Source organism: Tupaia chinensis, unplaced genomic scaffold, assembly GCF_000334495.1.
Source record: "Tupaia chinensis unplaced genomic scaffold, TupChi_1.0 Scaffold138725_1, whole genome shotgun sequence".
NCBI classification, from domain to species: domain Eukaryota; kingdom Metazoa; phylum Chordata; class Mammalia; order Scandentia; family Tupaiidae; genus Tupaia; species Tupaia belangeri.
This window is the reverse complement of record NW_006198617.1, coordinates 741488-753748: the sequence shown is the minus strand read 5'-3', so window position 1 is coordinate 753748 and position 12261 is coordinate 741488. Positions and strand designations below refer to the sequence as shown.

At 52.7% G+C, this 12261-nt stretch overlaps 1 protein-coding gene across 1 annotated transcript in view; it reads right to left on the bottom strand.

The window, feature by feature from the left end:
- Positions 1–7356: 7356 nt before the first annotated feature.
- USP22 (ubiquitin specific peptidase 22) overlaps positions 7357–12261 on the bottom strand; it is a gene marked incomplete at its 5' end in the record, with an annotated part of 62342 nt that continues 57437 nt past the window's right edge. The window contains 3 exon segments of the mRNA XM_014592907.1: positions 7357–10048; positions 10722–10871; positions 11511–11573. Of these exon segments, the coding sequence (XP_014448393.1) occupies positions 10006–10048; positions 10722–10871; positions 11511–11573 (256 nt within the window).

The following is a 12261-nucleotide window of genomic DNA, read 5'->3' as shown; positions in this document are numbered from 1 at the left end:
TAATCTCAGTTAGCCAGTTCCTAAAAGAGATGGCTATTCTTGGTACCACAGCGAGAGTTTTCATTTACATCTACTCTTATTAATAGTAGGTTATTTATTATTATTATTATTAATTTGCCATTGGGTGTATGCATTCACCAAAGAGACAGAGAAAATGAGAAAGCATCCTCCATGGGGTGCAGTCATGCCCCCGTCTCTTCTCCATTTCTCTTTAGGATTTTGGGCATGCATACACGTGCGACCAGTGTGTTCCTCAAGCCGTGAGGCCCAGGACTCAGACCACACAGTCAGCCGTACAGTGATTCTCTGATGGAGCTGGGCAAAATAAACCACTCTAGACACTGTTAAGAATATTTAAGATCGTTGGCCTGGCCTTTGTGGGAGGTGCCCTCCATGCTGTGGCAGGCTGGCTGGACTTAGCGGATACTTCCCGTCTCCAAGTGGGACCCAGCGGTCCTAACCACCATGCCACCAGCTAGCCCAGCAGTATTTACACTTCAAGTTGTGTAACTATTCTTAGAAGCATTTACATAGTAAGATAAATACATGATTATATCAATAGAAATTATTCATCCTGCACCACTCCAAACTATCTTGCATACTATACACACCAAAGAGTCCCTAGGGCATACTTGGGGACATGCATGCAGGAAATCCAGTGGTCCATTGTTTCACCTTTCCAGAGTCCCTGAAACAGTCTTGGGGCTCCCTGATCCCTAATATTTAAATTAGGCCAACTGGGGCCAGCAGGTGGTATAGTGGTCATGGTTTGAGTCCCAGACCCATTGTTTTGAAATATGTGAGGCATGTGCCTGTGTGCCCGCAATCTCTAGAGAAGGGATTGCAGCGTGGCCATTCCTTTTGGCGGGGGGTGGGGGTGGGGGTGTGTCTCACTTTCTCATTCTCTGTCTTTGGAGAATGCATGCACCCTATAGCATAAATATCTCTCCCCAAAAAAGAATGAAATAAATTAGGCCAACTAAGTACCTACAGTGGCTACTGAGTGAACACTGACCAGCTAAAACATCCCCTCGAGCCTGATCAAGACCAAGGCCCTAACTCTTCAATTCTATTGAGGCTGAGAGGGGTGAGGAAGCTGCCGGCGAAAAGTCTGAAGCCAGCAGAGGCTGGTTTTTGAGGCTTAAGGAAAGAAGTGCAAGGTGAAGCAGCAAGAGCTGATGTGGGAGCTGCAGTAGCTTCCAGAAGTCTAGCTAAGCTCACTGATGTGGGAGCTGCAGTAACTGCAGACCCTCAGTATAGACAAGTCTTATGTTGGAGGATGATGTCATCTAGGATTTTCATGCCTGGAGAGCACAACTGATGCCTGGCTTCAAAGCTCAGAGTCAGACTCCTGGACTCCAGCTAGAGCTAATGCAGATGGCGACTTTAAGCTGGAGCCAGCGCTCATCTACTACTCCAAAGTCCTAGGCCCTGGGGAACGTGCGCCATCTGCTTGGCCTGTGCTGCATAATCAGCACAAGGCCCGATGACAGCACATTTATATCATGGCCTGCGGAATGTTTTCAACCTGAGACCTACTACCAGAAGATTCTTTTCAAAATACTACTCTTCATTGATGGTCTTTTTTATTTTTTAGAGAGATTTTCACTATAGGGCGCGTGCGCTCGCCAGACAGAGAGAGACATAGAGACAGAAAGCGAGAAATCACCCCCCAGGGGGGATGGTCACGCCGCAATCCCTTCTCCTCCATTCTCCTCTCAGGATCTTGGACACGCACGCACACGCGCCTGGCGTGAGTTTAAGCCACCGGGTCCGGGATGCGAACCGCGGTCAGCTATGTGGGAGTCCAGCGACACAGCCATTACGCTAACTGCTGGTTCCCAACTCTTCACTGATGTTGAAACCAGGTCCTCTGATGGCATCATCTCAGGAGATTCATGTTGTCACGCCTCCACATACATTCATTCTGCAGCCTGCAGATCAAGGAATGATTTTACTTCCAAGTGTCTCTCTCTCTCTTTTTTTTTTTCCGGAAGAATTATTTTATTAATTTATTTTAAAATACTTGACCAGAGACTCTCTTTCCCCTCCCTCTCTTTGTGGTGAGCACACATGCCCTATAGCAAATTTAAAAAAATAATCACAATACATTGCTACTATCTTTGCTTTGGAAAATCAACTATTTTTTTTATTTTTGTTTTTAATTTTTTGCCATAGGGCATGTCCACTTGCTGGACAGAGAGGAAAAGTGAGAAAGAACCACCAGGGGGAATGGTTGTGCTGCAATCCTCTCTCTTCTATTCTCCTTCCAGAATTTTGGGCAAATATACACATGCTCCAGGTGTTTTTCAAGGCACCAGGTCCAGGTCGCCAACCATGTGGGATCCAGCACCTTAACCTCCACATCACCTGCTGGCCCAGCATTGCGGGATGGCTTCTGCAATAATACCCAGGTTCTCAGTGTTCAAGACAAAGAATTGAATGAAACAGAACAGTAATGAAAGGGTAGTTTATTAAGTAAAAGCAAAAGTACACTCCTGAGAGGTCGGAGTGGGCCTGAGTGTATAGAGAAAGAGGGGGCCAGCAGATGGCATAGCGCTTATGTCACTGGACTCCCTCATGGCCGACTGTAGTTCCCGTCCCAAACCCAGTGATTTGAAACTCATGCTGGGCATGTGTGTGTGTGTGTGTGTGTGTGTGTGTGTGTGTGCCCAAGGTCCCAGGAGGAGAATGGAGAAGGGACTGCTACTTGGCCATCCCCCTGGAGGATGATTTCTCACCTTTCCTGTCTCTGTCTCTCTAGTGAGTGTGTGCACCCTATGGTGAGACCTCTTTAAAAAGAAACAAGAGTGGCTCTAAAGGTCATGGCAGTTACATTCTATGAGGCTTATAAAAATTTTTTACAGGGATTTTTTACCTTGGGGCACGTGTGTTCGAGGTGGGGGGAAGGGAGGGAGAAATCACTCCCCAGGGAAAATAACCATGCCACAGTCCCTTCTCCATTCTCCTCCTGGGATCTTGGGCAAGTACACACACGCCTAGTATGATTTTCAAGCCACCAGGTCTGGGACTTGAACCTTGGTCAGCCATGTAGGAGTCCAGTAACATAACCACCACGCCATCTGCTGGCCCAGGTTTAGAAATGTTTACTCTAGGACATGTCAGTTGAGTACTGAGTGGGCTTATTGATCATTTTCCTCTCACTGGTTCTATCAAATGTGGCTTAATCAGCTACACATCCCCCACTAATCTCCTGCCTCCATCACCTTGGGAGGGGAATTCTTTGCCCTGACTGGTTTCTCTGCGTAGTGCTGTAGGGAGATGCTCTAATCCCTTTACCCACTTCCATTCGATAGCTTTTTCCTGCCTCACCAGCAAGTCAATTATCTTTGTGATTGAAAATAAGAACAATGTCTTTTATATTTACCTTCATTTCCTGAGGCCTTCATTATTTGTGTAGATTCAGGTTTCCATCTCACATTGGATTCCTTCCATGTGAAGAACTTCCTTTAACATATCCTACCGGTCTGCTAGTGATGAATTTTTATAGTTTTTTTGTTTTGAAAGTCTTCCTCTTTCATTTTTGTTAGTTATTTCTCCTGGGTATGGTATTTGGGTTTTAGTATTTAAGGCAGTCATTCCATTGTCTTCCAACTTGCATAGTTCTGAACAAGACATCTGCAGTGACTCCTACTCCTTCTTCTGAAATGTGTGCCTTTGAAGTTTAAGAATTATTTATGTACTTATTTTGATCAGAGAGGGACAGAGCGAGAAAGAGGGAAAGTGAGAAAGCCGCCAGGTCTGGGACTTGAACTGTGGCTAGCCATGTGGGAATCCAGCACCCTCAACTGCCATGCCACCTGCTGGCACCTAAAGTTTTCTTTTTATCTTACTTTCTCAGCAGTCTGAACACTATGTGCTAGAAGGGTTTTTCCTGGCTAGTTTTGGATCTGTTTTCTTTCCTCTCTTCTGCTTTGGTCACCCAGGCGACATCCACCAGGGCACTTGCCTGTGCTGTTTGTCTCCTTTGCTTAGACGCATTACCCCCCAACCTGCTAAACGCTGCTCCTTCAGCCAGGCACCCTAGCTGCTCCACAAGGTCTCTGGCATGCTGTAAATGTCCGTCCCCATGTTACTCGCAGGTCATGTGAATACTGAGTTAAAAGTTTCTCTCCTTTCCCTGATAATCTATAAATCCTTGAGGGCAAAAGCCTGGCCCATTTGCTCACAACTAAATTCCCAGTAAGATACTGTGTGGTTTTGGTAGTCATAAAGTGCTATGGTTTGCATGTGTCTCCCCAAAATTCATGTGGGGGAATTTGGTTGTATTGTGAAGGCATTAAGAGACAAGGCCAGCCTATGGTGTGGTGGTTAGATATCTGGATCCCACATGGCCAACTGTGTGGTTTGGGTCCTAAAACCGGCAGCTTAACATGCTAGGCATGTGTGTATGCATGCCCAAAATCCCCAAAGGGAAAGGCGAAGGGATCATGGCATGACAACGCCCCATGGAGGGTGCTTTCTCACTCACTCTCTCCGGCCAGCACACAAGATCTCAGGCAAATAAGAGACCATCTAATTATGATGTTAAAAGGTGGGCTTAGGAAAGTGGGCATCAGGGTGGGCTTCCATAAGCAAGGTGGATGAATGGACATTCTCTGCTGGAGCTCCTGCCCTCCACCAAATTACCAACCAAGCTGAAGACTACCAGGTGCAGTCACTGGACCTTGGACTTCCAAGGAGTTGCAGTACAGCCACGAGCAGAATAAACCTCTTTTTACAAATTACCCAGACTCGGGTTTTTCTGTTACTAGCAAGAGAACAGACTAGAAGACAAGTTAAGTGACTTGTCTAAGTAGACAGTCGTTTAGTCACTAAACCTTTATCATGGGCCAGCACTATTAGGTGCTATGGATGGAGTCTGAGACCAGGACTAGCCCTCCCCTTCAGATATGGCTCCTTCTTTTCCTTGCTCCAGTAACAGTAGCAGTGCCCCTCCGGTCACCTCCGATCCTCTATGCCATCTTCTATCCAGCACATTCTGGTGACTGAGCCTCCGCCACCTGCACTGCAGCAGTTACGACAGGGGAAGACAGCACGAGGACACGTGCACTGGCTCTTGGGGTTCCTGCTGTGGTACAAATGGGAGGATGTTGCCATGTGGTGGCTGAGGCCACACGAGAGGCCTGGGTTTGGCTCCCAGACCAAACAGAGCAGGCTGGGTTGTGGAGGCTGGGGCAAGAGGACTGCAATGTGGGGAGGCAAAAAAAAAAAAAAAAAAGAAAAACATTAATTAAAAAAAAAACATTATGGGAACCAGCAGTTAGCGTAATGGCTATGTCACTGGACTCCCACGTAGTCAACCGTGGTTCGCATCTCGGATCCGGTGGCTTAAAACTCACATCGGGCACATGTGCATGTGTGCCCAAGATCCCAAGAGGAGAATGGAGGAGAAGGGATTGCGGTGTGACCATCCCCCCTGGGGGTGATTTCTTGCTTTCTTTCTCTATGTCTCTCTCTGTCTGTCTGGCGAGAGCATGCACCCTATAGCGAAAACCTCTCCCCCCCCCAAAAAAAAATTTTTTTAAACCAACTTCTCTCTCCTTCATGTGCTTGCTCATTCACTCTTTTCTCATTAAGAGATGAGTTTCATTCATCATAGCCAGAGGGCTGAATAAGCTGGGCAGAGTGGCTCGGTTTGCATGCGGACACCTGGAGCACTGGCCCTCCAGTGCCTGTGACCAGATGACTGAAGACGACCCCAGATGTTCCACGTGCAGAGGACAGCTGCATGACACTCCACTCGGGCCCCGAAGGACCATGACCAAGCAAAGTCTTCCCAGGGAATGGATGCTGGAGCAGGACATCTGGACACCCACTTCATCTGGGATGAGTTAGGCCCAAAGGACACTGACGTGCGGGGAGCTGCTGAGCTCGGTGGATGGGCCAGGACTTGGGGGGAATAAGACTGAGATGAGCAACAAGACCTGAGCGGGGACAGACCTCGCATGATGGGCGGACTGTGGAGAGCTGCACCTGAGGGATGCCAACCAGGCCCCTGCAGGGTGCAGCACTCCCTGAGATGATGTCAGCATCGTCCCTGGCCAGCACACTTGCTCAAATGCCTGTGAGCCAAGGGGCCACCAGACGGGGCTGGAGACCAGCACAGGCTCAGCAGCCTGCCCTTGCCCTCTCCAAGGCCGACAAGGCTGACGCGACCGCTCAATACCCAGTTTGCCGAGACTCACACTAGTCCTAGGGTGGCATCCCATCCCAGGACCAGTTGGCCACCTGCTGGCAGGATGTTCTCGCTGGGCCTCCCCCTCAGAGGGGTCTGAGCTTGGTTTCCACTAGATTAAACCCACACCCTGGCTATGGGCCTGCCCACCCTGCCCGCACACCAGCACCCATCACCAGGGCTGTGCACCTGTTCACAGGAGTGCCCCACAGAGATGGCTTCATGCCCGTGGGAGCGCGCTGTGCCGTCACCTGCCACGACAGGTCTGGATGCAGGGCCTCACCATGCCGAAGCTACGGCGCCTCAGAGGCTGGAGGCTGCACCTGGACCCAGAAGACTGACCCAGTGCTGCCCCCACCAGAGTTCCCAGGTCACTCCACGGCTCGCCCTCACACCCCTTCATTCCTGTCCTGGAAAATCTGAGCTTTGAGGGTTTAAAGGCCTTAGATCCCAGAGGTCAATCTTCTTCCCCAGGGGGCACATTGCAGAGGACAAGGACCTTCCAGAACCAGGGGTCGTTCTCTGGTGCTGCTTGGTATTTCCATGTGAAGGGAAAAACTTGCCGCCAAGGTTTGCAACTAGAGCATCTGAGAAAGGAGGGGGGACAGAGCTGTACAGAACTCAGACACTTAACGCAGGAAGGCCTCAGCCCTCCAGCGACAGCCTGGCCAACTGAGGTGGTGGCAAATCTAGAAGGCCAGCAGCAGCCTCAACAACAGTCACAGAGCTGGGGACCCCAGCAGGCCCCGCTCGCTGTGCATCGCTGCGTGCCCATGTAGCCCCCCCCACCCCACCCCCATAAGGGGCTGCACCGCAATGGCAACCCCAGGCCATGGTCCAAACGGCCAAGACTCCCACACGCCAAGGCCCTGGAGTCTCACACTGAGCACGCAGGTCCACAGTTCTCCGAGTTTCTGCCCTCATCTCGACACTGGGAGGGAGGTTAAAGTGCACCAACTGAAAACAGGAAGAAATGCAAGCCTGACACCCCACCCCCTGGAGGTCTCAAGGAGGCATGACCTAAGATGGGGTGTCGGGCTTGAGTGTCACTGTTGCAGTGGAGGGAGGGGTGCCTGGGAGGCCAGGCTGTGTGTACCTATGGCCACACCCCCGGCCACCCCCAGAATGCCCTCTTGAGCCAGGAAGGGGAGACTGGGTGTTTTCGAATACAACGCAGCTTTATTATGACACAGAAAAGGCAACTACAAGCCACTGGGGAGGAGGGCCGGCCGACCGGCTCCCGGACCACGGGGAGAGGAAGGTGTGAACATCGTGGGAATGAAACCTCCAACACAGCACAATCATTGGAATTACTTTCTTACACTGTTTTCTCGAAGTTAGAGTAAACAAAAGTCACTGGACTGCCAGAAGAACAGCAATGCACACCATGAGGAGCACGCACGTCGAGCTGGACGGCAGCTGGCTATGGTGAGGTGCAGCGGCACGGGGTGTCTGGGGCTCGGACGGTGCCTATGGGGACGACAGCCAGGCCCAGCCCTGCAGCCAGGCCCCAGGCCTGCAGGGCACAGAGAGGTGTCCACGCAATGGCGGGCACTCCAGGCCTCAGTGTGTCCCACAGCTCAAGACACGCTCTCCAGACGTCTAAGAGGGTGCGCCCACGTCTCGGTGCAGGGCTGGAAGGACAACCAATGTCCCAGAGACACGAGCAACAGTGACTGTCCTGGCAGGAATGTGTTGGGGGCTGCCCCGTGAGTCCCTCAGTGGTATGATGGACGTGTGACCTTCTGAACACCCACATGCTGGTTACCAGCACCAGGGCCAAGAGACTCCCAAACCCGCCAGGGGATACTCTGCTCCTAACAAAGTGAATCCACGTGGCCACATCAGGTGTGGACAGACTCTTAGCGACACAGGTACAGAGGGCAACAGCCAGGGCAGCCCCTGCCTCGGGGAGGTTCTCCAGCACTGCGTGGGGACCCTCGGCAGGACCGAGGTGGGCACTCTGAGCACCAACCGCAGTTGAAGGGAATTTTGGAACAACGTGTAAAATAAGAGCTTCAGACAGCAAAGGTGGGGCTGGCCCTCGAGTCCTGTTCTAGGGGTGGCTATTGCCCCAGCACACAAGCAGAGACAGGAAGGAAGCCAGGAAGGACTGCGCGGCTCAGCTCCCACGGGCCACTGCAGTCGGCTTCCCTTTCAGTCATATCTGTTCCTGATTAAAGGACGACGCCTCTCCCCTAAACAGGTCTTCACAGCAGAATCAGAGTGGCCACCCGGGGGCATTTCCAAAAACTGAGTCCAGCTGCCTTCTCTGAAGATGCTTGCTATTTTAAGGCATGCTTCAACTTGCATTCTTTAAATGCAGAAATAACAACAGGAAAGGAAGCAGGCGAGCCGTTACCGCTCAGGCTTCCATCACACGCCAGTGCCCGTTAGGTTTTCTCCTGGCGCTGGTCCCGCCTGTGCTCACGTGGCCTGTCCACAGAACAGCGTTCACAGTTTTACATAAGCTTTAGAAAACAGTCAGGAATTCTCAACGTGACTATCACACACAATTCGAGCACCAGCACCCACGAGTAAGGCGGTGCTGGGGCCTGGCCACACCTGCCTGTGCCTCCTGCAGAGAAGACCACGCAGCCCAGAGCCACTCTTTCACTCCCTGGCTCTGTGAGAACACTGCCGACCCGGAAACGAAGGCCCTGCGGCCCAGGCACAGACAGCTCCGGCCAGGCACCAAGGGCCTGCTCACTAAGCGTACTGAACGCCGTCTCCTCCCCCAGTCCTCGGTTCTGAGTGAGACTGAGCAGATACATGCAAAATATCTTACAGGGAACAATGCCGTCCCACTGCCTCCATCCGCGCCGCCAGCAGGCCCAGTCACAAACCACTCCTGCCACCCTGGAGCTGTGCCTTGGAGAAGCAGACGCCCAGACGCTGCCCACTCACTGCCAGGCAGCGGCGCACAGGCAATGGGGACAGGAGACCCAGAGGAAAATAGGAGGCAGGGGATGAACAAAACCACTGAGCAATGCTCTGTTCTACAGCAGCAGAGTGACAGCCAGCAGTGGCCGCCTGTCCCCCTCTGGGTCTCCCTGCTGCTCTCCATCAGGGGCTTCCAGAGGAGGCTGGGCAGCATGCAGTGGGGACACAGTGAAAACAGCACCAATCAAAAAGCAAGATTCACTTGAGAATAAAAGAGAAACTACCTAAATTTCAGTATAAAGTCAGTAATTCGCTCACTTTTACCGTTACACACTTATGAAATTCACCACTGTGGAAAAAGAGAACAGGGGAGGGGTAAGAAAAGGCCTACTTCTAGAAAACCAAGAGAAGCCATCTGGCCGGTGCTTCTGCACGCGGCTGGAGCTGGGACCCTCAGCTCTGCCTGCAGGCTGCTGCGGGAGGGAGGCCAGGGGCTGCGCTCCACGCACCGAGTGCTAAGGGACAGAGAGCGAGAGCACGCACGCCCGTGCTCTGTCCTTGGCAGCTACCTCGACCTTACTGTCTCAAGAGACCCACCGCTTAGGAACAGGTGGGCGCCTCTGTCAGAGCCGTGGAAAGGGTGACCGGAGCAGGGGACGTCCCACGCCCCAGCCCCCACGCCTTTCCAAAACGCGCAGGAGATGTGGTGATGGACCTCGCTGTCCTCTGTGCACAGAACACAACCCCTGGTCATGTTCCAGAGCCCCCTCCCGCCTGCTGTGCTGTGGGCGTGTGCGTCTGAGGCCCTGGGCCATGGGCGCCACAGCCTCCCGGTGCAGAGCCCACAGCGAGCCAGGGGTGGGGCGGTTGAGTCCAGGGGTCATCTCGTGAGGCTTGCCAACTCGCCGCTGCCAGGGTTGAGACTACTCGTACTCCAGGAATTGCTTGTGATAGAACAGCAAGTACCTGCAGGGGAGGGGGGCTGCTCAGCTCTGATCCCGAGACCTGGCACGGCCATCGGCCCTGCCCACCTGGCTGCCTGGAGGCTCATGTCCGGGTCGGAAAGTTTCCCTGAGATCTCTTCACTGGCCAGGTGGGCACTGCCTGCCCTGCTGCCACAGCAACAGGTTCCAGCCTGTCATGCCTCACTGTCACTGGGCTGCCCCTTAACACCCTGACTGCAATGTAAAACCTCCCCAGGGCCCTCCCACACCTCAGGACACACAGTCCACGCCCTTGAGGGGCTCAGGTGGTAGGTTCCGGCTTGTCTGGGCCTCGACATCCTACCACCAGGCTGAGAACTTAGTGAAGCTGAAGTGAATGATGAGGTCCTTTTGTCCCTGGAGGGCCAGGGATTTTTGTGCCATGAAGGAAACAGGCAGAGAGGAGCCACTAAGGGACTCCACATTAGTTCATGTCACAGTGGACCTGGACAAGTGCTGCCATGTACTGTGCCTCTAAAGGCTGCGGCAGGGTGCCCTTGGTCAGGGACAGTCCCATGGCCACCAAGGCTGGCATTCCACCCAGAGCACACCCCACCCACCAGCACATAGCTAAAAGCGAGCATCCTCAGACAGTCCTAGGCACAGACTCGGGTACCAGAGTGGCTTCCCAGGGCTACCCTCCCCCGCGGACGCACCCTTCGCTGTCCAGCACGTCCTTGATGCTGGCCTTGGTGATGATGGCATCGTCGCACTTGAACCACTGGTCTTTGTGCTGCCGGATGAAGCTGGTGTAGTGGCCGCTCTCCAGAGTCCCCTGATGGTTCACGACCGCAAACAAGGAGTACCTGACACGGGCAGGAAGGGGTGGAGAGTGGCCCACTCCTCATTACCACCACTAGGCACCGCACGGCAAGCAAGGAAGGGGCGGCTGCTGCTTGACTCTGACCCTCAGCAACCAGAGCTGCCACCCTGCCGGCCACGGGGGAGGGAGTACGGGTCTACTGCTCTCAGCTCTGGCCCAAGGCCAGCTGCCCCCTGGGAGCTCCCCATGTTCAGTGGAACAGGGGTTGCTCTCTGCAGTGGAGATGGGGCACCACTCCATCCTATCATTCTTCCCACAACTCCAGGGGAAGAACAAACTGCAGGAGAGCAGCGCTCTGGTGACGTGCAGGAAGATGGAACCAGGATTTCTAGACGGAGCCTCACTCAGGGCACAGACAGGAGACCAGATCCTCCCACAGAAGGGAGCATGTGCCACAAAACAGCTATGCAGTCCTCTCTGCGTACTACAGTGTCCACCCAGGGCTGCCCTCAGCCCATGGACACACCCTTCCGAGGACAGCAAAGTGGGCAGCCAGACAGTAGAACAAAGGCCTTTCCTATGCTGCTCCATGGGCACTGTCCCGAGACACGGTGCTTCCACAAGGTGCTAGGAGGCCCTGCTCACCTGACCCAGGGTACACAGGCAACAAGGTACCACTTACTTGTTATCGCTGTTGAGACTGTCCGTGGGCTGCTGGTACTGTCCATTCATCCTGCTCTCTTTGCTGCAACACAGAACAGCAATACTCCACGTCATTGAAGAGAATTAACCAGGATGAGGTGGTGCAACCAGACTCATGCAGGAAGGGGCCCGCATTTAGGGTTCCAAGGCTTCCTTGAATATACCAAGAGTGTGTATACATGCTCATGGTCTGAGCCACATGGTACAAAGGATAGATCATGGTATGGAGACCCTAATGGGAATATCTCTCTCTCTCATGAAGAAGTTCAGAATTTTTTTTTTTTTTTTTAATTTTCTAAAGGGCTTAAGAACCTGCCAAAGTAAGACAGAAAGACAGTGAGAAAGCACCCCTGGGAAGATAGCCACGCTGCAAGTCCTTCTCCTGCACTCTCAAGATTTTGGGCGTGGGTGTCCATGTGCCTGGTATGCTTTTTTTTTTTTTAAGTTTATATTCAATTTAATTCATTACTATTGTTTTGTTTTGCTTTTGACTGGAGAGACAAGAGGGAGAGAGACAGAATGTGAGAAAGTAAGCTGCCAGGTCCAAGACTCAAACAGTGGTCAGCCACGTGGGAGTCCAGCACCCTAACCACTGTACCACCTGCCAGCCCCTTGTCTGGTACGTTTTTTGAGTTGCTGGGTCTGGAATTCAAACTGCGTAGTTGGCTGTTGTGGGTCAGTTGCCAGAACCAGCAAGCCACTGGCTGGGCCAGACAAAAGGACACCTAGCA